Source organism: Oncorhynchus kisutch, linkage group LG14 (genome assembly GCF_002021735.2).
Source record: "Oncorhynchus kisutch isolate 150728-3 linkage group LG14, Okis_V2, whole genome shotgun sequence".
NCBI classification, from domain to species: domain Eukaryota; kingdom Metazoa; phylum Chordata; class Actinopteri; order Salmoniformes; family Salmonidae; genus Oncorhynchus; species Oncorhynchus kisutch.
The window spans coordinates 65,200,232-65,226,827 of record NC_034187.2 but is presented as its reverse complement, the minus strand read 5'-3'; the positions used below and the strand labels follow the sequence as shown (position 1 = coordinate 65,226,827).

The 26,596-nt window shown below is 45.1% G+C and overlaps 1 protein-coding gene across 1 annotated transcript in view; it reads right to left on the bottom strand.

The window, feature by feature from the left end:
* Positions 1-4,464: 4,464 nt before the first annotated feature.
* LOC109903480 (endonuclease/exonuclease/phosphatase family domain-containing protein 1) overlaps positions 4,465-26,596 on the bottom strand; it is a 37,572-nt gene continuing 15,440 nt past the window's right edge. Inside the window, exons 2-7 of the mRNA XM_020500228.2 lie at positions 17,859-17,910; positions 10,588-10,698; positions 5,861-5,995; positions 5,571-5,703; positions 5,208-5,402; positions 4,465-4,965 (exon numbers count right to left, since the gene is read on the bottom strand). Of these exons, the coding sequence (XP_020355817.1) occupies positions 4,778-4,965; positions 5,208-5,402; positions 5,571-5,703; positions 5,861-5,995; positions 10,588-10,698; positions 17,859-17,910 (814 nt within the window). The 3' untranslated portion in view covers positions 4,465-4,777. The remainder of the gene's footprint in view (positions 4,966-5,207; positions 5,403-5,570; positions 5,704-5,860; positions 5,996-10,587; positions 10,699-17,858; positions 17,911-26,596) is intronic.

Genomic DNA, 26,596 nt, shown 5'->3' with positions numbered 1-26,596 from the left:
AATTGGGTGGGTTGAGAGTATTACATTTAAAAGCACTAAACCTCTCTCTAAAAGCTTCACTTATTCAAAGGTTTTACTTGAACCGTAAATGGTTCTCAAGTAGATTACTAAGAAAACCTCATCCATTGTTTAAAAATGGCCTTTTTGTCTTTGTGCAGATTGCCATGTCTCATTTTCAAACAAGCATTGCAGAGCTGGCTACAATTTCAATTTCATTTCCTGGAAAAGATAGAACAAATATTACAACGAATATTATGGCTGAACTCAAATGTGCTGTTTGATAAAATACCTGTATTTATGGGAAAGATGTTTGAAAAGGGTATTTTGTTCTTAAATGATATTGTCAATTGGAATGGTAGAGTTATGTCTTTCATGGAGTTATCAGAATTGTATGGGACGATCGGCTCATTCCAAGAGTACAACCAATTTATTACAGCATTAACCCAGAAATGGAGGAGGCAGGTGGCAGCGGGAGGAGATGGGGAACTGTTCTTTCTGCCAAATATAAAGATTCAAGACTTCATGCTTTTCAGCTAAAATTATTATATAGAATTCTTGCCACCAACAAAATGTTGAATATTTAGGGCGCAAAATCATCAACGCTCTGCAGATTTTGTTGTGAGAATACAGAATCAATAGACCATTTATTTTGGTTTTGCCCTCAGGTAGCCTGTTTCTGGTCTCAGGTTCAGGAATGTCTGAAAATGCATAACATAGATCTAAAATTGACCCTAGATATAGTACTGTTAGGAGATCTGGAGAAACCGGGTCAGTCAATTACTAATGCTCTTAGTAAAGGTATTTATCTTCAACTCGCTGTCTGTGGATTCTGTTTCATTAGATAGATTGAAATTGTACGTTAAACATCACAGCATAGTTGAACGATATATGTTGCGTAGAAATCCGAAGAGGGTGGCCAGGAGAGATGGGTTGGGCTCAGGGAAGCTGAGGGTTGGGATGTGGAATTGGAGACAGGTGGGAGTGGAGTTGCTGGGCGGGAGATAGAATGATGGGCAAATATAAAAGTATAAGAAATAAAGTCAAAATAAAACATAATAAAAAGTCAGTTTGAATGACACTGAGGGGCAGTGTTTTTACAGCTAATGCTGGTTTGCCTGAGGATGATGCAGTGCAGGTGTTTGTACACATGCAGATACACACACTCTCATTCTAATACACACATATGTAAATAGTGCCAGACATGCACTCAAACATCTACAGTTGACCTTGCTGTTTTGATTTCAGTTGTCCTTGATGTCCATTGTTTTTTTGCATTGTTTTCTGTTTTCCTTTGTCTTTTTAGTAAATTGTCTTGGTTGTTGGAGCACTGGGGGGGTTCTTGGGGGTGGGGAATATAATACATTTAATTTATTATTTTTCTTGTGGGGGGGACTGTGGGAGGGGTCTCGGATGGTTGAGGGGCAGCTATTGGGGAACTTGGAGGGTTTGGGTCCCCATTTTTGGCCTTGTGGGAGATCTGTTGACATGCCCTTTAGCAGGGCATTGACCCTGGATGCTTCTGTGTGTCTGTTGGAGTCTGTTGGATGACTGGTGTGGTGTAGTTGTTGAGCGGCTTCACTGCAAGTATATTGTATGTTTTGGATATTCAATAAAAAAAATGTATAAAAAAAAATTGCCGCACTTCCAACACACACACTAAGTGCCTGTTTACATAATTAAATAGAGCCACTTTTAATGGCTTCAACAGCTGAACTCCAGCCTCCCATTTCCCTCACAGAGTCAAATGTACCAGTATTACTGTGCATCAGTGTGCAAGCGATAGGCTACAGCTACGTTATGTACAGTGCATTCAAAAAGTATTCAGACCCCATGACCTTTTCCACATTTAGTTACATTACAGCCTTATCCTAAAATTGATTATTCTGTCCCTTCATCAATCTACACACAACACCCCATAATGACAAAGCAAAAACTGTTTTGCAAATATATAACAAATTACTCAGTACTTTGTTGAAGCATCTTTGGCAGCGATTACAGCCTGGAGTCTTCTTGGGTTTGACGCTACATGCTTGGCACACCTTTATTTGGGGAGTTTCTCCCATTCTTCTCTGCAGATTCTCTCAAGCTCTGTCAGGTTGGATGGGGAGCGTAGCTGCACAGCTATTTTCAGGTCTCTCCAGAGATGTTCGATTGGGTTCAAGTCCGGGCTCTGGCTGGGCCACTCAAAGACATTCAGAGACTTGTCCCGAAGCCACTCCTGCATGGTCTGGCTGTGTGCTTAGGGTCGTTGTCCTGTTGGAAGGTGAACCTTCACCCCAGTCTGAGGTCCTGAGCAGGTTTTCCATCAAGGATCTCTCTGTACTTTGCTCCGTTCATCTTTCCCTAGATCCTGACTAGTCTCCCAGCTCCTGCTGCTGAAAAACCTCCGCAAAGCATACAACTGTAGGGATGGTGCCAGGTTTCCTCCAGATGTGACGCTTAGCATTCAGGTCAAAGATTTCAATCTTGGTTTCACCAGACCAAAGATTCTTGTTTCTCATGGTCGGAGTCTTTTAGGTGCCTTTTGGCAAACTCCAAGTGGGCTGTCATGTGCCTTTTACAGACAGGTCTGTGCCTTTCCAAATCATGTCCAATTGAGATGTCCACAGGTGGACTCCATTCAAGTTATAGAAACATCTCTAGGATGATCAATTGAAACAGGATGACCCTGAGCTCAATTGAGTCTCATAGGGTCTGAATAGTTATGGAAATAATATAATTTTTAAAATAAATGTGCAACAATTCTAAAAGCCTGTTTTCACTTTGTCATTATGGGGTAGCGTGTGTAGATTGTCATGATGGGGTAGCGTGTGTAGATTGTCATTATGGGGTAGCGTGTGTAGACTGTCATTATGGGGTAGCGTGTGTAGATTGTCATGATGGGGTAGCGTGTGTAGATTGTCATTATGGGGTAGCGTGTGTAGATTGTCATGATGGGGCAGCGTGTGTAGATTGTCATGATGGGGTAGCGTGTGTAGATTGTCATGATGGGGTAGCGTGTGTAGATTGTCATGATGGGGTAGCGTGTGTAGATTGTCATGATGGGGTAGCGTGTGTAGATTGTCATGATGGGGTAGCGTGTGTAGATTGTCATGATGGGGTAGCGTGTGTAGATTGTCATGATGGGGTAGCGTGTGTAGATTGTCATTATGGGGTAGCGTGTGTAGATTGTCATGATGGGGTAGCGTGTGTAGATTGTCATGATGGGGTAGCGTGTGTAGATTGTCATGATGGGGTAGCGTGTGTAGATTGTCATGATGGGGTAGCGTGTGTAGATTGTCATTATGGGGTAGCGTGTGTAGATTGTCATTATGGGGTAGCGTGTGTAGATTGTCATTATGGGGTAGCGTGTGTAGATTGTCATTATGGGGTAGCGTGTGTAGATTGTCATTATGGGGTAGCGTGTGTAGATTGTCATGATGGGGTAGCGTGTGTAGATTGTCATTATGGGGTAGCGTGTGTAGATTGTCATTATGGGGTAGCGTGTGTAGATTGTCATTATGGGGTAGCGTGTGTAGATTGTCATTATGGGGTAGCGTGTGTAGATTGTCATTATGGGGTAGCGTGTGTAGATTGTCATTATGGGGTAGCGTGTGTAGATTGTCATTATGGGGTAGCGTGTGTAGACTGTCATTATGGGGTAGCGTGTGTAGACTGTCATGATGGGGTAGCGTGTGTAGATTGTCATGATGGGGTAGCGTGTGTAGATTGTCATGATGGGGTAGCGTGTGTAGATTGTCATGATGGGGTAGCGTGTGTAGATTGTCATGATGGGGTAGCGTGTGTAGATTGTCATGATGGGGTAGCGTGTGTAGACTGTCATGATGGGGTAGCGTGTGTAGATTGTCATGATGGGGTAGCGTGTGTAGATTGTCATTATGGGGTAGCGTGTGTAGACTGTCATGATGGGGTAGCGTGTGTAGATTGTCATGATGGGGTAGCGTGTGTAGATTGTCATGATGGGGTAGCGTGTGTAGATTGTCATGATGGGGTAGCGTGTGTAGATTGTCATGATGGGGTAGCGTGTGTAGATTGTCATGATGGGGTAGCGTGTGTAGATTGTCATGATGGGGTAGCGTGTGTAGATTGTCATGATGGGGTAGCGTGTGTAGATTGTCATTATGGGGTAGCGTGTGTAGATTGTCATTATGGGGTAGCGTGTGTAGATTGATTAAATTAAATTTTTTCCTCGGCAATTTTAGAATAAGGCTGTAACGTAACAAAATGTGGAAAAAGGGAAGGGGTAAGAATACCTTCCAAATACACTGTAGGTCCCAGGCACAAGTACAACAAAATCATGAGAAATTCACAATAGTTGTGTTTGCTTGTATAGTATTAGGGTAACACATTCAGATTCAATTCCTGGTGGCACTAAAATCACTCCATAGCCAAGCTCATAACACTGACAGACATGACCATGCTAGGGCTCTAGTGGTTGGATCTCATATCAAAGATGAGCACAGGGAATGTCCATTTCCTTTTATTTCATATACATTTTAAAAATGTTTTGGCACACGGATGTCTAACACACTATCAGTTTTAAATTATTTACTGCAAAACAATGTCATGATAAGTCTCTACTGTACATTGATAAAGGAAACTAAAAAGGCAATCTCGGTGCTTCAATTCACATTCGTCAGGTAAATCCACCCTTCGATAAACTGCAAAATCCAGGCCAAAGCAGGATCCAGTCCAGGGCAAAGTCAAGTCAGTCTGATATCACATCCACCGTGCCACAAGTTTCCTTCTGTATCTCTGTGGCGACCGCGAGCCACAGTCACCGCTCGTGTTTCGACATACTTTCTCCTCTCTCTACCACGGAAACTCTGTTTCTCAGCTCCTTCTGTGCCACGTCCACGTAGAACTCGGCCATGACAGGACAATGGTCGGACACCACCCCGCCCCACGACCAGTTGTCAGGTATCCAGGGGTTGGTCAGGCCCTCTCGCACCACCAGGCAGTGTCCTGCAGGGGGCAGCACACACATGGAGATAGACAGGTCAGAGGGTAACACATTCAGATTCAATTCCTGGTGGCACTAAAATCACTCCATAGCCAAGCTCATAACACTAACAGACAAATTCAAGTCTAGCATTCATGTGCCAATGGTTAGATTAGTATGTTAATGCAGTTAGAATATGTAGCGTTCAAACCATTTCTAGTTACACCGACACACAGTTACATCAGTAGACATCAAACAGACGTACCTGCGTAGATCTTCTTCAGTGACTTGCTGACCCAGATGTTGTCCAGACAGAGGGAGCCCTTGGGGGAGCGGGTGCTGATGTTGGTGAACATGTTGGGGGGCACCAGTGGGCTCAGCCTCTCCTTCCTCAGCTGGTCCAGCTCACTGCTCTGGGGGGGCAGGCCAAAGTCGCCCAACAACACCAGGCCCTTCTGAGCTGTCACACAGATGAACCACAGATGGACATTAGCAATGTAGCTACATTAGCTTTGTAACTAGGTCAATTCAACTAAAACATTAAACCACTGAAGAGAAAGATGGTAAGAATAAAGGAAGAGGACGTAAGGTTAGTAAAGACAGAATAGGGTGACCTTCAGCTACTGACCTTTTAGTGTGTCCTGGATCCTGGAGGTCAGTCTGTGGGCCTTGACTTCCTCAGAGGTGTGGTTCCTACAGTTGGACTCCCAAGCCCCAGCACTCATGTGGACATTGACCATTGTCATCTCCAACGATCCAACCTAGTCACATATTAACCATTAAAATGATGTTAGTCTCTCTGGCAGGACATTATATGGTTATAATGGTTTTGATAGGGGCAATAAAATGACTCATGCGTTCTATTTGTAATATCAGTTTAGGGAGTTCCAACCAAACACACACTCCTTGTTGACTTACATAAAAGTGGGCAAGATATGGCCGGGGGTGGGGGTGCATCCCGTTGCCGTTGACGACAGGACTCTCCAGGACCGAAGCATCTTTCAGGTCAATCCCAGAAGAGCTGTCCCACAGGAACCCAGAATAACTGACTCCCTGGAGGAGAGAGGACAACAGGAGACACAGTCAGACAAATAACATCCTCCCTTCCCTCAGGGAGTCAGAGAGGAATAAAGAACACTAGCTCAACTTCCAGGATGCCCTTGAACCAGTATTGGAGTCAACTCAGTCTGCATTGAACTTCTCAAAGCCAGAGCTCAGCCTCTAGCCTCTATACTATATCTATATCACACAGGCTGACAGTACTACAAGACAGAGCTCAGTCTCTAGCCTCTATACTATATCTATATCACACAGGCTGACAGTACTACAAGACAGAGCTCAGTCTCTAGCCTCTATACTATATCTATATCACACAGGCTGACAGTACAAGAGGACAGAGCTCAGCCTCTATTCTCTATACTATATCACACAGGCTGACAGTACTAGAGGACAGGGCGGCTGGGAGTCTGACAGTACTAGAGGACAGGGCGGCTGGGAGGCTGACAGTACTAGAGGACAGGGCGGCTGGGAGGCTGACCGTACTAGAGGACAGGGCGGCTGGGAGGCTGACCGTACTAGAGGACAGGGCGGCTGGGAGGCTGACCGTACTAGAGGACAGAGGACAGGACAGGGCTGGGAGGCTGACCGTACTAGAGGACAGGACAGGGCTGGGAGGCTGACCGTACTAGAGGACAGAGGGGAGGACAGGGCTGGGAGGCTGACCGTACTAGAGGACAGAGGGGAGGACCAGGCTGGGAGGCTGACCGTACTAGAGGACAGAGGGGAGGACAGGGCTGGGAGGCTGACCGTACTAGAGGACAGAGGGGAGGACCGGGCTGGGAGGCTGACCGTACTAGAGGACAGAGGGGAGGACAGGGCTGGGAGGCTGACAGTACTAGAGGACAGAGGGGAGGACCGGGCTGGGAGGCTGACAGTACTAGAGGACAGAGGGGAGGACCGGGCTGGGAGGCTGACAGTACTAGAGGACAGAGGGGAGGACCGGGCTGGGAGGCTGACAGTACTAGAGGACAGAGGGGAGGACCGGGCTGGGAGGCTGACAGTACTAGAGGACAGAGGGGAGGACCGGGCTGGGAGGCTGACAGTACTAGAGGACAGAGGGGAGGACAGGGCTGGGAGGCTGACCGTACTAGAGGACAGAGGGGAGGACCGGGCTGGGAGGCTGACCGTACTAGAGGACAGAGGGGAGGACCGGGCTGGGAGGCTGACCGTACTAGAGGACAGAGGGGAGGACAGGGCTGGGAGGCTGACCGTACTAGAGGACAGAGGGGAGGACAGGGCTGGGAGGCTGACCGTACTAGAGGACAGAGGGGAGGACAGGGCTGGGAGGCTGACCGTACTAGAGGACAGAGGGGAGGACAGGGCTGGGAGGCTGACCGTACTAGAGGACAGAGGGGAGGACAGGGCTGGGAGGCTGACCGTACTAGAGGACAGGGCTGGGAGGCTGACCGTACTAGAGGACAGAGGGGAGGACCAGGCTGGGAGGCTGACCGTACTAGAGGACAGAGGGGAGGACAGGGCTGGGAGGCTGACCGTACTAGAGGACAGAGGGGAGGACAGGGCTGGGAGGCTGACCGTACTAGAGGACAGAGGGGAGGACAGGGCTGGGAGGCTGACCGTACTAGAGGACAGGGCTGGGAGGCTGACCGTACTAGAGGACAGAGGGGAGGACCAGGCTGGGAGGCTGACCGTACTAGAGGACAGAGGGGAGGACCAGGCTGGGAGGCTGACCGTACTAGAGGACAGAGGGGAGGACAGGGCTGGGAGGCTGACCGTACTAGAGGACAGAGGGGAGGACAGGGCTGGGAGGCTGACCGTACTAGAGGACAGAGGGGAGGACAGGGCTGGGAGGCTGACCGTACTAGAGGACAGAGGGGAGGACAGGGCTGGGAGGCTGACCGTACTAGAGGACAGAGGGGAGGACAGGGCTGGGAGGCTGACCGTACTAGAGGACAGAGGGGAGGACCGGGCTGGGAGGCTGACCGTACTAGAGGACAGAGGGGAGGACCGGGCTGGGAGGCTGACCGTACTAGAGGACAGAGGGGAGGACAGGGATGGGAGGCTGACCGTACTAGAGGACAGAGGGGAGGACAGGGCTGGGAGGCTGACCGTACTAGAGGACAGAGGGGAGGACAGGGCTGGGAGGCTGACCGTACTAGAGGACAGAGGGGAGGACAGGGCTGGGAGGCTGACCGTACTAGAGGACAGAGGGGAGGACAGGGCTGGGAGGCTGACCGTACTAGAGGACAGAGGGGAGGACAGGGCTGGGAGGCTGACCGTACTAGAGGACAGAGGGGAGGACAGGGCTGGGAGGCTGACCGTACTAGAGGACAGAGGGGAGGACAGGGCTGGGAGGCTGACCGTACTAGAGGACAGAGGGGAGGACAGGGCTGGGAGGCTGACCGTACTAGAGGACAGAGGGGAGGACAGGGCTGGGAGGCTGACCGTACTAGAGGACAGAGGGGAGGACAGGGCTGGGAGGCTGGCCGTACTAGAGGACAGAGGGGAGGACAGGGCTGGGAGGCTGACCGTACTAGAGGACAGAGGGGAGGACAGGGCTGGGAGGCTGACAGTACTAGAGGACAGAGGGGAGGACAGGGCTGGGAGGCTGACAGTACTAGAGGACAGAGGGGAGGACAGGGCTGGGAGGCTGACAGTACTAGAGGACAGAGCTGGGAGGCTCTGTACCGTGCAGTATCGAAGAGCCCTTACTGCTGCTCGATCATCCTATTTTTCCAACTTAATTGAGGAAAATAAGAACAATCTGAAATTGATTTTTGATACTGTCGCAAAGCTAACTAAAAAGTAGCATTCCCCAAGTGAGGATGACTTTCACTTCAGCAGTAATAAATTCATGAACTTCTTTGAGAAAAGATCACGATTATTAGAAAGCAAATTACGGACTCCTCTTTAAATCTGCGTATTTAAAGACGAGTTGTCCTGAGTCTGCACAACTCTGGCAGGACCTAGGATCAAGAGAGAGACTCAAGTGTTTTAGTACTATATCTCTTGACACAATGATGAAAATAATCATGGCCTCTAAACCTTCAAGCTGCATACTGGACCCTATACCAACTAAACTACAGAAAGAGCTGCTTCCTGTGCTTGGCCCTACTATGTTATATTTTACCTCTATATTTTACCTCTTGGGGATGTCATTCGAAAACATAAATGATAACTTTCACTGCTATGTGGATGACACACAGCTGTACATTTCAATGAAACATGGTGAAGCCCAAAAAATTGTCCCTCGCTAGAAGCCTGTGTTTCAGACATAAGGAAGTGGATGGCTGCAAACTTTCTACTTTTAAACTCGGGACAAAACAGAGATGCTTGTTCTAGGTCCCAAGAAACAAAGAGATCTTCTGATGAATCTGAAAATTAATCTTAATGGTTCTACAGTCGTCTCAAATAAAACTGTGAAGGACCTCGGCGTTACTCTGGACCCTGATCTCTCTTTTGACGAACATATCAAGACTGTTTCAAGGACAGTTTTTAAACATCTACGTAACATTTCAAAAATCAGAAACTTTGTCCAAAAATGATGCAGAAAAATTACTTCTAGGTTAGACTACTGCAATGCTCAACTTTCCGGCTACCCGGATAAAGCACTAAATAAACTTCAGTTAGTGTTAAATACGGCTGCTAGAATCCAGTGCTAGCCTCCCTACATTGGCTTCCTGTCAAGGCAAGGGCTGATTTCAAGGTTTTACTGCTAACCTACAAATCATTACATGGGCTTGCTCCTACCTACCGCTCTGATTTGGTCCTGCCGTACATACCTACAAATACGCTACAGTCACAAGACGCAGGCCTCCTAATTGTCCCTAGAATTTCTAAGCAAACAGCTGGAGGCAGGGCTTTCTCCTATAGAGCTCCATTTTTATGGAATGGTCTGCCTACCCATGTGAGAGACGCAAACTCGGGCTCAATCTTTAAGTATTTTCTGAAGACTCATCTCTTCAGTGGGTCATATGATTGACTGTAGTCTGGCCCAGGAGTGTGAAGATGAACGGAAAGGATCTGGAGCAACGAATTGCCCTTGCGCTCTCTGCCTGGCCGGTTCCCCTCTTTCCAATGGGATTTTCTGCCTCTAACCCTATTACAGGGGCTGAGTCACTGGCTTACTGGTGCTCTTTCATGCCGTCCCTAGGAGGGGTGCGTCACTTGAGTGGGTTGAGTCACTGATGTGATCTTCCTGTCTGGGTTGGCGCCCCCCCTTGGGTTGTGCCGTGGTGGAGATCTTTGTGGGCTATACTCGGCCTTGTCTCAGGATGGTAAGTTGGTGGTTGAAGATATCCCTCTAGTGGTGTGGGGTTGTGCTTTGGCAAAGTGGGTGGGGTTATTAAGTCTGGTCATCGACAACAACCCCTTAGTTGGTTCTGTTTAATGAGTGTAGAAAGGTTGTTCAAGAGTGTATAGGGTTAGTAAATGTTTTACTGATAATGGCTGTGTTTACATCTTGGCTGTGTGAACTATTGAGATGGGTGGTCTGTTTCAGATGGGATGTGAGAGAGGGGTTGGGGGGGAAACAGAGCGGGAGAGAGTTGGAAAAAGAGAAGCAAGAAAGACCGACAGAATGGGAAAGAAAACATTTTTTAGTGCAGTGATGTAATCAGTACCCCTACCTTGTTGAACAGTCCTGTGGGTTTCTCAGAGACGGTACTCTTCCAGACTCCCCGTGGTCCTCTCCACTTCCGCACGCTGTCCAACGAGCCCTGGTTCAGTTCCACACAGAACTGCAACACAATAGAGGAGTACGTATTATTACACAACACCTGACAGTCGACCATTGAAATAGTGTACTAGTCATTCTACATTCTCATCATTCCATTTGAATGAAGTGGGCATTGCAATAGATGTAGGGTGTGTATGACTACACAGAGCAGTGCATCACAACTACAGTCAACACTATTTTTGTCTCTGTTTATTTATCCTCTACGATCGGTTCTTAAAATAGCCACAGAAGATATTTAAAATACTTACAAATAAATGAGCACTGTTTTAGTATGAAGTGAAAGATATAACTGAAATGTCTCCTCAAATGATACCTTTAAACCAAAATTATACCATTTGAAATTACCTCAAGTAGTACCGTATTCTACAGGAAATAGACTCAGAAAAAGGAAGTGACCAAATGTAATGGTGCACCAGACACCATTAGTGTTGAAACGTGTGAAAGATCACTGCAGTTTGTCAACGATGGAATGGGAGAAAGTCCTTCTCTTCCTGGCTGAGCTGCTACCAGGTCTACTATAAGTCCCGGAGGGAGAGCTTCCCTATGGGGAACCAGAAAAGCAGAGGGTCTTTAACGCAGTGTGACTACCATCAATAAATACCCCATCGTCCTCTCCTGTCGGCCTCATTAATGTCAAGAACCAACTCAGTCTGACACAGCGACAAGTAGCCCACCATAAATGATGCTAATAACAAAAGTTTAAAAATGGCAGCCGGAAGAAAGCAAGCAGGATTTACTATTGCCATGATGCCTGGATCCGACAGAAGTGGAGGGAGATATGAGGATGGATGGAAGGCAGCTCTACCCAGGAACAATAAACACACAGCCATAATTCAACCAAGACGTGGGTATAGAGGAGGCCTTGGCACAGCTCCCGAGACCTGTGAATGTAATCATCTAGCACAGCTATTCCCAAACTGGGGTAAGCAATACTGTCGGGGCAATGCAAAATAAAAATGGGATTCACATCATTTTTTTACCCTTCACATTTTCAAACAGTACATTTATATTTTCCAAAGGGGCTATACATTTGGATGAGGGTTTTTCCCTCCCTCGCCTGAGTAGCCTTGTTTCACAGTCAAAAATAAAATTAAACCATCTGGTGTTCAGCGAAATAACAATGTCAAATACAGGTAGCCTAGTCAAATAATTAACATCCAATCACATTAACCGTTACTCTCTCACTGGAAACCTTCCCTCTTGCGCAGACATTTAGAAACATGACAATTTGAAAAATAGTAAAACATGTATAGTAAGTAGTAAGACGTATAAAAGCAACAGATACCATTAATAGAAAGGGTCTAGAAGCGTCTTATATGGTGAGTTACCGAGTGGCTAGTACAGGCAAGCCCCATCCTATTGTGGAGGACTTAATTCTTCCTGCTGCCGTGGATATGGCTGGGACAATGCTGGGGAAAAAGGCCCAAAAAACCCCACTATACAGACAATGTTTTCATCAAACAACACTGTTTCACGATGCATCAGTGACATGGCAGGAGATGTTTTGAAACAATTACTGCTTTGCATACAAGCCAGTGAATTAAATGTGTTACAGCTGGATGAGTCAACAGACGTGGCGGGCCTGGCACAGCTCCTGGTATATGTTCGTTACATTTATGGGGGGTAAATTAAGGAAGACATCCTCTTCTGCAAACCAGGACAACACGAGAGGATATGTTTAAAGTACTGGACAGCTTTGTGACATCAAATTGACTTTGGTGGTCAAGATGTGTTGGTATCTGTACTGATGGTGCAAAATCCATGACAGGGAGACACAGTGGAGTGGTAACACGCGTGCAAGCAGTTGCTCCCGACACCACTTGGGTCCACTGCAGCATCCGCCGAGAGGCTCTTGCTGCCAAGGGAATGCCTGACAGATTGAAAGACGTTTGGGACAATAAAGTGAAAATGGTTAACTTTGTTAAAGCAAGGCCCCTGAATGACCATTTAATGCTTTTACAACATACAGAAAGAAGTGCGCTGGTTATCAAGGGGCAAAGTATTGACACGTTTTTTTAAACTGAGAGACGAGCTTAAAGTTTTTACTGACCATAATTTTCCCTTGTCTGACCGCTTACATGATACAGAGTTTGAGTGATGTTTTTTCCTTGCCTGAATGATCTGAATCTAGGATTACAGGGACTCTCCGCAACTATATTCAATGTGTGGGACATAATTGAGGCTATGATTAAGAAGTTGGAGAATGCTTCTGTCTGCATTAACAAGGACAACACGCAGGTCTTTCCATCATTGTATGATTTTTTGGTGTGCAAATGACATCAAGCTCACGGACAATGTGAAATTGTCAGAGCACCGGAGTGTCTGGGTGCACAATTACACAGGTACTCTCGAAACGAATGACAAACACCTGGATTCATTATCCATTTCATGCCCTGCCTCCAGTCCACTTACTGATATCTGAACAAGAGAGCCTCATCAAAATCGCAATAAGTTGTTCTCTGAGAATGTAATATAAATCAAAAGCCAGTGCCAGATTTCTGGATTGGGCTGCGGTCAGAGTATCCTGTCTTGGCAAATCGCGCTGTTAAGACATGGATGCCCTTTGCAACCACGTACCTATGTGAGAGTGGATTCTCGGCCCTCACTAGCATGAAAACTAAATACAGGTGTAACAGTATAGCTTCCGTCCCTCTCCTCTCCCCAACCTGGGCTCGAACCAGGGACCCTCTGCACACATCGACAACAGCCACCCTCGAAGCATCATTACCTATCGCTCCACAAAAGCCGCGGCCTTTGCAAAGCAAGGGGAACAACTACTTCAAGGTCTCAGAGCGAGTGACGATTTGATGAACAAATAAGGTTTTATATGTAAGATGGTTAAATAAAGAGAAAAATTATGGATTATTATTATTATTTGTGCCCTGGTCCTATAAGAGCTCTTTGTCACTTCCCACGGGCCAGGTTGTGACAAAAACTCACACTCGTTCTTATGTTTAATAAATGTATTGTATAGTGTGTGTAGTAGGCTTACAATGATGGCAAAAAACAACATTTGAGAGTGCGCTGACCCTGGTGCTAGAGGGGGTACGTAGCTGGAGGTTGAATGTTTGAAGGGGTACAGGACTATAAAAAAGTTTGGAAACCACTAATCTAGCACAATGATGGGAAACTCTGATGGGGTGGGGGCCACAAAAGAAAATCGGAACTGCGGGTGGCAGTTGCGCCACCATACCCCACCATAGAAAACTCCTTTTACGTTGTAGAGTTCATGTTGTGTCATTTCTTTTTGGTCTGAAAGCAAGTTTCCTGCAATTCTACACATTTTGCCGTAGGGCGGAGAGAAATGTTTGCAGATTTTAATGACATCTTAGTCACTGACAACAAACAAACAAATCTATGGTGGCCCCCCCTTGGCAGTTATTCATCCATGAATACTACAAGTTTAGATAGACTAATTTACCAATCAAAATATATTTAGTTGACATGGACTAACTGACTATCAGTGACTGACATAAGAGAAAAACTTAATGCACAATCAAATTTCAAAATAGCACCTATTGTAACTCGCAACAGTAAGTTGAGACTGACTGAGCCATCCCCCTGGTTGATCAAATGGCCTTCAAAAGGGGGGCAGCCCGAATTAAAGTTAATCAGCCTTGATCAATACTGCGGACAGGGGGCCATAAAACACTACCTGGTCACCATGGAGACATTGGATGTTTTAGCAGCAGTGAGTGCTTTATTCCAGATAGTTACTTGTTGTCATGGAAATAAGGAAGCATCGCAAATCCACGCCACTATCACGTTTCACTACTGTTACACAATAGATAAATACAGTACTAGTCTGAGGGAAAGAAAAAAGGAAATGTGTGGGAGTGTGTTGTGATGTAAACAACTGACTAGATGATGGTTACCTCCACCATGTTACTCTACTACTGATTGTTGTTTGGTTAGCCCAGGGTTAACAAGTGCTTGTGTGAAACAAGGGTAAGTCACCTTGGTCAGATTTAACCTAGGTTTAATGCTAGCACTGGGCTAAGAAATGTGTATGTGAAAGTCCCTACTGCCAGTCAGCCTCAGCCCTAATAAAACTCAGGCTGACACAGTCAAGTTGTTCTGAAGCTTACACTAGCAAAGCCTGGTAAACAACTAGAAGAACACCAAGAGTAATCTTTTAGGGGAAAAGGAATCATTGCTCAGTAATTCACCATAAACCACAGAAGGTTCCTTAACTACAAAACAGAACAAGAAAACAGTGACCAAGACTGCTACATGCTTAGAGTGACTAAACAGTGAAAAATGTCAACGGTCAGTAAATACGCCAACTCAAACTGCTGCTTTGGTCATAGTGTCTGGTGTGTCATGCTGCATCACAGATGGACACCTCATAAGATGTGTTGACCATATTTGCAGAGATTAAAGGTAAACAAATGACAGATAGAAAGCCAATCAAATAATGTATTTGTGTTGGGGGTTTGTCCAGTAGTAGTGCCATCACCCCTGGAGGCAGCTGCTCAATCAGCGATTACAGCCTGGAGTCTTCTTGGGTTTGACGCTACAAGCGTGGCACACCTTTATTTGGAGAGTTTCTCCCATTCTTCTCTGCAGATTCTCTCAAGCTCTGTCAGGTTGGATGGGGAGCGTCGCTGCACAGCTATTTTCAGGTCTCTCCAGAGATGATTGATTGGGTTCAAGTCCGGGCTCTTGCTGGGCCAAAGACATTCAGAGACTTGTCCCGAAGCCACTCCTGCATTGTCTTGGCTGTGTGCTTAAGGTCATTGTCCTGTTGAAAAGTGAATTGTTGCCCCAGTCTGAGGTCCTGCGAGCTCTGGAGCAGGTTATCAAGCATCTCTCTGTACATCTTTCCCTCAATCCTGACTAGCCTCCCAGTCCCTGCTACTGAAAAACATCCCACAGCATGATACCACCCCCATGCTTCATCGTAGGGATGGTGCCAGGTTTCCTCCAGATGTGACACTTGGCATTCAGGCCAAATAGTTCAATCAGACCAGTGAATCTTCATTCTCATGGTTCATGAGTCCTTTAGGTGCCTTTTGGCAAACTCAAAGTGGGCTGTCATGTGCCTTTTACTGAAGAGTGGTTTCCTTCTGGCCACTTTCCCATAAAGGTGGAAAGCTGCAGAGATGGAAGAACCTTCCAGAAGGTCAACCATCTCCATGGAGGAACTCTGGAGCTCTGTCAGAGTGACCATTGGGTTCTTGGTCACCTCCCTGACCAAGGCCCTTCTCCCCCGATTGCTCAGTCTTGGTAGTTCCAAATTACTTCCATTTAAAAATGGAGGCCACTGTGTTCTTGGGGACATTTAAAAATGGAGGCCACTGTGTTCTTGGGGACCTTCAATGCTGCAGAAATTTTTTGGTGCCCTTCCCCAGATCTGTGCCTTGATACAATCCTTTCTCAGAGCTCTACGGACAATTCCTTCGACTTCATGACTTGGTTTTTGTTCTCACATGCAGTGTCAACGGTGAGACCTTATATAGACAGGTGTGTGCCTTTCTAAATCATTAACAATCATTTGAATTTCTCACAGGTGGACTCTAATCAAGTTGTAGAAACATCAAGCATGATCAATGGAAACCGGATGCACCTGAGCTCAATAGCAAAAGGGTCTGAATACTTATGTAAATAAGCTATCCGTTTTTTTATTTGTAATACATTTGCAAGAATGTGTCTGATTATAGGGGGGGGGGGGGGGGACTCTCAACTGGAAGTTTTGAAACCACCATGGCCTATTTATTGCCTTCCCTCCCTAATCTTACTACATTTGCACACACTGTATATAGACTTTTCTATGTGTAACTCAGTTTTTTTTTTTTGTCACACTGCTTTGCTCTCTTGGCCAGGTCGCAGTTGTAAATGAGAACTTGTTCTCAACTGGCCTACCTGGTTAAATAAAGGTGGAAAAATAAAGTCATTTCTGTTTTGGAATTTGATCTAACATTCAATTTGTGGAATTCCATTGGAGAGTTAAAGAATCCCTACAGGGAGTTGCTGAATTCGTTTGGGGAATAAGACAAGGAGGACAGATGTGATGTTAGAGCAGTGACTGCGTAGCCTTTGGGTTTGGACATGGTGTGAAATCAGAACCGTTCAGACTTCATGACTCACTGACTGCCTGCACTGCAGAGATAGAGAACATTGTATATGTGGAAGACGAGCGGAAAGAGGAATCGATGGATAATTTCTCTTCATAGAGCAACCCCCCTTACTTCCGCCTGTATTTTCCTTTCAGCTCTCTTCCCTCCTCTCTTTAGAGAGAAACTATCAATCCCTCTCTTTAGAGAGAAACTATCAATCCCTCTCTTTAGAGAGGACCTTTCTCTCTGTAACTCTCTCAGAGACAGCAGCTCTGCCGACCTAGTTCTCTCTCCAGGAGCACATCACATACGGTCTCTCTCCCCCCCTCGGTGTAAACTATGTTCTATTTCAAGGCAAACATTTAGAGTGTGAACTGTGAAGCCACTCTCCTGTGCTTTCACCACTATAAATAAGTCAGTAGTTGCTACGGTAGGTGTGGAGAGAGGGTGTCTTCTTTACGAGTGCGAGGAGATAGAGATGGGGGACACTGCCCTGGTATGCTGCTGTATACCACTAAAATACCTGCTTCTCCATTACTGGATGTGATGTCATCAACCCATTAGGGGTTCTCTATGCACATCTGTGCTCTACTTTGGTAATGAGGTCAGGAGAATGTGGCTGTGGACAGAATCAGAAGGTCATATCTAGGGGCTGCCTGATGTACAATAACGAAGCAATAGGACGGTGATGTTTGGTGAATATGCACTCAGTTAAAGGGATAGACGTATAGATAACAGATCAGATCTAGTCTGAAGATCATTTGTGTGTTTACAAGTAAAATGTTGGCCAGTGTCTAGATGATATTGGTGTTTATATCAGTGCTGGAGCAGACTTTTAGTAACAGCTGTGTGAGTGAGAGAGAGGAGAGGGAGAAAGAGAATTATGCTTAATTGAGAAAGAACAGAAGGTTAAGTGGGTGAGAGAGACAGCAATCGAGGGAGGATCGCTACATGTTTTTATTGTCAAGACCATCTCATAATTATCACAAACATAAAGATGATCTGTACTGGTGGACTAATAGGTGCACACAGCTTTACTCCCCAAATCAATAAGAAAAGGTGTTTTATCTAGTAGGTGAAGTAAGGGTCTGCTACACTGTACCTTGTCAAGGGCCTCCCGATCTACCAGGTCTTGGACGGCCAGTAACTTGATGCTGGAGAGAGGAAATGAGACAGAAAGATGGTGTAAGACACATGGATGCATCAATAAAACAGTGGTGATTTAATCTCTGTTATCCAAGCTGACTTTTGTGTTATTATTAGCCATATGATAGGATAGTACACACACACACACACACACACACACACACCTGGTAATAGAGGCCAATGCATTATTTACACAACAACCACAAAAGTTATGAGTAAACACAGCGGGCCTCCGTCCATATCCAGGATGTTCCTGTCTCTACAACACATAACATGACTCAGTCTTTTCCCCTGAAGCACCATGTGATTAACTTAAATGGCTATGTCTGAAATGGCACACTATTCCTTACATAGTGCACTATACACAGCGGCTCGAATCTAAAGCAGTGCACTAGGGAATAGGGTGCCATTTCAGATGCATGAAAATAATTTATTATGCAGAGAATAGCAGAGGGGGGAGAGGAGACTGAACTATGGGTGGCAGGTAGCCTAGTGGTTAAGAGCGTTGGGCCAGTTGGTGCAGAGATAGTAAAGTAGGTTCCATGCTCTCGTAAACATTCATCCATTTACTTTCTAATTGTTTTTCTTGCCCACTAGTCAGCATAATAAAAAAGGGCTAAGCACTATTCTCTCTCTCCATCCTGCTGTACACACTGTTCACGTCTCCTTCACTGCTGTCTATTAACTAAAGGAGTACTGAACATTCCTCAGTCGTTCACTGACTCATTCAGACTTGTTTAAAACAAATACGCCCCAAAGAAACCTCATTTGATAATGGGATTTAGAATTGTTTTTATCTCCAACGGAGGGCTTAGACTATGGACTACTGTTATAACAGAAGATTTATTTCACAGGCCTATTTCACAGATGGGATAACACACACCACTGTTACATTATGTCCATTATGGAAATATTTCACAGCGCCTCATGTTTTACTGCACATCTTCAGGCTCCAATGCCGACCAGGTAGTATTTTATGGCCCCCTGTCCACAGTATTGATCAAGGCTGATTCACTTTAATTAGATAATTACATCTACGGCAGTGAAAAATGAAACTCCATTTTCTCCAGGCTAAAACATGTAGTCTAGTGTATTTTATGCCTATTGTGAAGAGCCTCTCGCTATGTGCTAGATAATCCTAAAAAGAGGCAGCGAAATGAGGTTGCATAGGCAGGGGGGTTTCTATTTGTGAAACGCTGCTGCTACTGCAGAGGCCACCACAAGCTCCACGCCGATCATTCAAATAAAGCCTTTCAACAGATTGTATTCTTTCATAAAGTATTTGTGAAACTGGGCCAGTTACATGGTGGGTTGCTGTGGCCCACATGTACTCCATGAATGAAGAGAATCTGTTGGGATAACAGTAATGATGTAAGACACAATCACGATATGTGGCAAATGTAGGTGGCAGTAATATTAACGGCCCTAAATGAGTTGGTTCTGCGTAGTTGTGACAGACTTACGTCATGTGATGCAGCAAATGTTGACAAGGCGTTGGGAATGAAATTGGCTGAGGGGATGTTTGTCACGACATGATTTCATAATTTGTGGTCCTACAAGATGGTGAGTGGCCAACCACAGATGCAGTCAGGCTTCTCAATGGTGTATTATTCAAGTTCATACCTCCTCCCTCTCCCCTTAGTACGCTGCTCACATTATCCGTCTGCAAGAAGCCCCATCCTCAATTAGCATTTTCTGCATCAGGGCAATCAATCAATATGAAGGTCAAAGTTGTGGTCTCTACTTCACCTGGTGCCAGGTCCCATAGGTGCTCACTCCACCTAGCTGCTGCACCGGGCCCTCACTCACTCCCTAAGACAGCACCACACACAGGGCAGTGGACTCCCGCTCTCTACCAACACATTAGGCCCCTCACCCCGCAGATCCAGAATGCTGTGGAATCTGTTATCTTCACTCCTCAACCTTCACTTCAGTTAGTTCTGGAACCAGGGGTCCAGTACATGAATATCAACTCAGCAAAAAAAGAAAAAACGCCCCTTTCTCAGGAAATATCATTCGTAAAAATCCAAATAACTTCACAGATCTCCATTGAAAAAGTTTAAACACTGTTCCCATGCTTGATCAATGAACCATAAACAATTAATGAACATGCACCTGTGGAATGGTCGTTAAGACACTAACAGCTTACAGACGGTAGGCAATTAAGGTCACAGTTATGAAAACGTAGGACACTAGATGCTTTTCTACAGACTGAAATAGACCAAAGGAAAGATGCCCAGGGTCCATGCTCATCTGTGTGAACGTGCCTTAGGCATGTTGCAAGGAGGCATGAGGACTGCAGATGTGGTCAGGATAAAGGTAATAAATTGCAATGTCCATACTGTGAGACGCCTAAGACAGCGCTACAGGGAGACAGGACGGACAGCTGATCGTCCTCGCAGTGGCAGACCACGTGTAACAACACCTGCACAGGTACATCCGAACATCACACCTGCAGGACAGGTACAGGATGGAAACAACTGCCTGAGTTACACAAGGAACGCACAAGTCCTTCATCAGTGCTCAGACTCTCAGCCTATTGCGGAGAGGCTGTACCGAAGGCTTGAAGGCCTGTTGTAAGGCAGGTCTTCACCAGACATCACCGGCAACAACGTCGCTTATGGGCACAAACCCACCGTCACTGCACCAGACAGGACTGGCAAAAAGTGCTCTTCACTGACGAGTCACGGTTGTCTCACAAGGGGTGATGGTCGGATTTGCGTTTATCGTTGGAGGAATGAGCGTTACACCGAGGCCTGTATTCTGGAGCGGGATCGATTTGGTCTGGGGTGGTGTGTCACAGCATCATCGGACTGAACTTGTTGTCATTGCAGGAAATCTCAAAGCTGTGCGTTACAGGGAAGACATCCTCCTCCCTCATGTGGTACCCTTCCTGCAGGCTCATCCTGACATGACCCTCCAGCATGACAATGCCACCAGCCATACTGCTCGTTCTGTGCATGATTCCCTGCAAGACAGGAATGTCAGTGTTCTGCCATGTCCGGCGAAGAGCCCGGATCTCAATCCCATTGAGCACGTCTGGGACCTGTTGGATCAGAGGGTGAGAGCTAGGGCCTTTCACCCCAGAAATGTCCGCGAACTTGCAGGTGCCTTGGTGAAAGAGTGGGGTAACATCTCACAGCAAGAACTGGCAAATCTGATGCAGTCCATGAGGAGGAGATGCACTGCAGTACATAATGCAGCTGGTGGCCACACCAGATACTGACAGACTTTTGATTTTGATCCCCCCACCCACCCCCTTTGTTCAGGGACACATTATTCAATTTTTGTTAGTCACATGTCTGTGGAACTTGTTCAGTTTGTCCCAGTTGTTGAATCTTATGTTCATACAAATATTTACACGTTTGCTGAAAATAAACACAGTTGACAGTGAGAGGACGTTTCTTTTATTGCTGAGTTTATATCAGGAGACAGACAGGACAGCTAAGCCTAGACTGATATCCTAATTCTAGCATTCAGCTCAGTCACTGTGGATGTGACTGGAGAAGTGGACTAGCAGGATTCGTGCCCTGCCAGTCTCTACTGCCAAACACGTCTCAAGCACTGTAGGTTGGCTGGTTTCCAGCAGTTATTATTGAACATTACACAACACTGCCGTTGCATCTGTTCTGACTTTGACCCATTATGCAACGCCGCACCTGCTAAAATAAGTAGAAGAAAAAACGTGTCAACGTTTGCCTCTCGGTCTTCTCTGCTAGGGACTGATGAGGTGGTGGTGGTTCACAGGAGCACCCAGTCCATAAAAAGAGAGGGAATGACATAAAGAGCATAAACGAGAGAAGGCAGGGATGACCGATGAGACTAAACTGATAAGGACAGCAGAGAGTCCACCCAGAGATAGGAGACTATTTCGCAGCAATATAATCGACTGATAGTATATGGAGACAAATTATTACATAATGTACTATGGACCCATTTGCAAAGGAACACTCCATAACCAGCACTTAAGGAACTTTTTTAGCTGCTTTGGTTGTGGTCTTCAAATGGTTTGATGCTTTTGCTTACCCACCACACTAGAGCTTTCACCCTACCCTAAAACCCTAATTCTTTCATAATAGATTGTGAGAGAGATCTCGACATCTCTTGGTCTCCAAACAGGAACTACGCAATCAGAGATAGTGAACACAAACAGGTCTGGAGCCAGAGCTCTCTAGGAGGGTGACAGCCCTTCCTCTTCTCTAGGTGTGATCACACAATGTGAGGCTACAATAGAAAGCCTCTGGGACTCCACTGCCTCCTTGCACTGACCACAGGTGACCTGGAGTGCACACATGGGGCCTGATGCTAGTGTGACCACGACCTTACAGGAGTGGAATTTACACACACAAGTTTGGACACACTTACTCATTGAGGGTTTCTTTATTTTGACTATATTTTCTACATTGTAGGACGACATCAAAACGATGAAATAAGACACATCTATGGAGTCATGTAGTAAGGGTTAAACAAATCAAAATATATTTTATTTTACTTTTGAGATTCTTCAAAGTAGCCACCCTTTGCCTTGATGACAGCTTTGCACACTTTGCATTCTCTCAACCAGCTTCAGACACCTTGACCTTTTCATTGTTACAGCTTTATTCTAAAATTGATTTAAAAATATATACTGTATAATTCTCAGCAATATACACACAATACCCAATAAAGACAAAGTAAAAACTAGAGGTCGACCGATTATGATTTTTCAATGCCGATACTGACTTGAGGACCAAAAAAGCCGATGCCGATTAATCGGCCGAATTTTTTTATGTATTTGTAATAATGACAATTACAACAATATTGTATGAACACTTATTTTAACTTAATATAATACATCAATAAAATCAATTTAGCCTCAAATAAATAATGACACATGTTCAATTTGGTTTAAATAATGCAAAAACAAAGTGTTGGAGAAGTAAATGTAAGAAAGCCAACGTTTAAGTTCCTTGCTCAGAACATGAGAACATAGCTGGTTCCTTCTAACTTGAGTCTTCAATATTCCAATGTAAGAGGTTTTAGGTTGTAGTTATTATAGGAATATTTCTCTATAGCATTTGTATTTCATATACCTTTGACTATTGGATGTTCTTATAGGCACTTTAGTATTGCCAGTGTAGCTTCCGTCCCTCTCCTCGCCCCTACCTGGGATCGAACCAGGAACACATCAACAACAGCCACACTCGAAGCAGCGTTACCCATGCAGAGCAAGGGGAATAACTACTCCAAGTCTCAGAGCGAGTGACGTTTGAAATGCACCCCGCTAACTAGCTAGACATTTCACATCGGTTACACCAGCTTCATCTCGGGAGTTGATAGGCTTGAAGTCATAAACAGCGCAATGCTTTTTATTTTACCTTTATTTAACCAGGCAAGTCAGTTAAGAACAAATTCTTATATTCAATGACGGCCTAGGAACAGTGGTTAACTGCCTGTTCAGGGGCAGAACGACAGATTTGTACCTTGTCAGCTCGGGGGTTTGAACCTGCAACCTTCCGGTTACAAGACCAACGCTCTAACCACTTGGCTACCCTGCCGCCCCATTGAAGCACAATAAAAAGCTGCTGACAAAACGCACTAAAGTGCTGTTTGAATGAATGCTTACGAGCCTGCTGGTGCCTACCATCGCTCAGTCAGACTGCTCTATCAAATCATAGACTTAATTATAACACAGAATTACGAGCCTTAGGTCATTAATATGGTTGAATCCGGAAACTATCATCTCGAAAACAAGACGTTTATTCTTTTCAGTGAAATACGAAACTGTTCCGTATTTTATCTAACGGGTGGCATCCATAAGTCTAAATATTCCTGTTACATTGCACAACCATCAATGTTATGTCATAATTACGTAAAATTCTGGAAAATTAGGCGGCCCAAACTGTTGCATATACACCGACACTGCGTGCAATGAACGCAAGAGAAGTGACACAATTTCACCTGGTTAATATTGCCTGCTAACCTGGATTTCTTTTAGCGAAATATGCAGGTTTAAAAATATATACTTCTGTGTATTGATTTTAAGAAAGGCATTGATGTTTATGGTTAGGTACACATTGGAGCAAGGACAGTCTTTTTCGCAAATACGCACCGCATCGATTATATGCAACGCAGGACACGCTAGATAAACTAGTAATATCATCAACCATGTGTAGTTATAACTAGTGATTATGATTGATTGTTTTTTATAAGATAAGTTTAATGCTAGCTAGCAACTTACCTTGGCTTACTGCATTCACGTAACAGGCAGGCTCCTCGTGGAGTGCAATGAGAGGCAGGTGGTTAGAGCGTTGTACTATTTAAAACCGCTCTAGGGTAGGGGAGACGCTAACCTCCTACCAGGCCAACATCCGGTGAAACTGCAGAACGCTAACATTCTAAATATACCATTTGTTATAGTAAACATTCCTTGTAAATAAATGTATCTTACATCATTTAAAAGATGAACATCTTATTAATCCAGCCGCCGTGTCAGATTTCAAAACGCCGTTACTGCAAAAGCAAACATGCTATTTTCTGAGGACGGCGCCACGCACACACACACATTACTAGCATTTCCTAACAAAGCATTAGCGTCATGAAAGTCAGAAATAACAATAGAATAAATTGCTTACCATTGAAGATCTTCCCCTGGGTGGCAATGCCAAGTGTCTTAACTACTGAATGTTTGTTTTGTTTGATAAAATCCATTTTTATAGCCTAACACGCAAGCGGTTTACAAACGTTTCATCATGATTTCTGTCTCATTCAACTTTGGAAGATGCGTTCGTGGTAATTACACACACTAAACAAACGTTTATTCAGTCATGGTTGGTTTCATTGCAATCCTCTGGTTGTTACTAACACAACCATACTCGTGGTTGTTTTCCCGGGACATATTGACCGAAACAAACCAATCAATGACATCATTGCGCACCAATGGTAGGACCGGTCTATCGTTGATTGACTGTATTTTGGCCCAATGACCACTGATCATCTTGACATTTAGCTTGGAATATAGCCAATGAGCTGAAGTAAACAGCAATATGTAATGGTTATACGTTCGAAGACCAGCCATTGTCAGGTTCATTCGCCATTGCAAATCCTACTTGACGGAGCCACTGGTGTTACGCTTAGCAGTATATATTCAATATTATTTTCAACAAGTTTATATATTTAAAATATGGCAAATAAGTCAGGAAAAGCTAAAACAAAGTCTAGGTATACAGATTCAACCCAAATTTTAGAGGAAATAGATAGATACGCCATCAGGCGTGTGAAGGACGATCCCGGGGCATGGACCACAAAAAACGTCCCCATTCCAGCTGCTGTGAAGGACTACAACAAGAGCATGGGAGGTGTGGACCTGTCAGATGCACTGATAGGATACTACAATGTTCTCCACAAGACCATGAAATGGTACAAGACATTTTTCTAGCATTTCAATGACATTACTGTGGTGAATGCCTTCATCCTCCAGAAGGAAATGGCTAAGAGCTGTGGACAGCCCCCCATCTCACAGCTAGCCTTCAGGGAGCTGCTTATCCAAGAGCTTGCTAGCTACAGCAAGTCCACTGTAGCACCTTCTGTCCCCTCTACCTCTGTCCCTTCTGCTCCAACCAGTGGTGTTCACCTGCCCAGATTCATCTCTGCAGGCATGAATGTGCCTCAGGGAAAAAAGGGCACAGTAGGGAGACGTCGTTGTGCCCTTTGTCACAGGATATGCCCCATCACCTGCACAACCTGTTCAGTAAAGCCTTTGCTTTACAGCAGAAAGAGACTGCTATGGGCCATGGAACCAGCAGTACAATATTGTGTAGAGGACTGAGGGTCTTCACAATATTGTAAATAGTTACCCGTGTTAATTGTTTGTTTTATATATATATATATATTCTTTTTTTTCATTTATTTTTAGCATTTATGTATTTTGTATATACAGTGCCTTGCGAAAGTATTCGGCCCCCTTGAACTTTGCAACCTTTTGTCACATTTCAGGCTTCAAACATAAAGATATAAAACTGTATTTTTTTGTGAAGAATCAACAACAAGTGGGACACAATCATGAAGTGGAACGACATTTATTGGATATTTCAAACTTTTTTAACAAATCAAAAACTGAAAAATTGGGCGTGTAAAATTATTCAGCCCCCTTAAGTTAATACTTTGTAGCGGCACCTTTTGCTGCGATTACAGCTGTAAGTCGCTTGGGGTATGTCTCTATCAGTTTTGCACATCGAGAGACTGACATTTTTTCCCATTCCTCCTTGCAAAACAGCTCGAGCTCAGTGAGGTTGGATGGAGAGCATTTGTGAACAGCAGTTTTCAGTTCTTTCCACAGATTCTCGATTGGATTCAGGTCTGGACTTTGACTTGGCCATTCTAACACCTGGATATGTTTATTTTTGAACCATTCCATTGTAGATTTTGCTTTATGTTTTGGATCATTGTCTTGTTGGAAGACAAATCTCCGTCCCAGTCTCAGGTCTTTTGCAGACTCCATCAGGAGTCGCAGTAGAGCTCTTTTCAAGTCTCTTCAGCGATGTTCAATCAGGTTCAAGTCCGGGCTCTGGCTGGGCCACTCAAGGACATTTGGAGACCTGTTCCGAAGCCATTTCTGCATTGTCTTGGCTGTGTGCTTAGGGTCGTTGTCCTGTTGGAAGGTGAACCTTCACCCCAGTCTGAGGTCCTGAGCGCTCTGGAACAGGTTTTCATCAA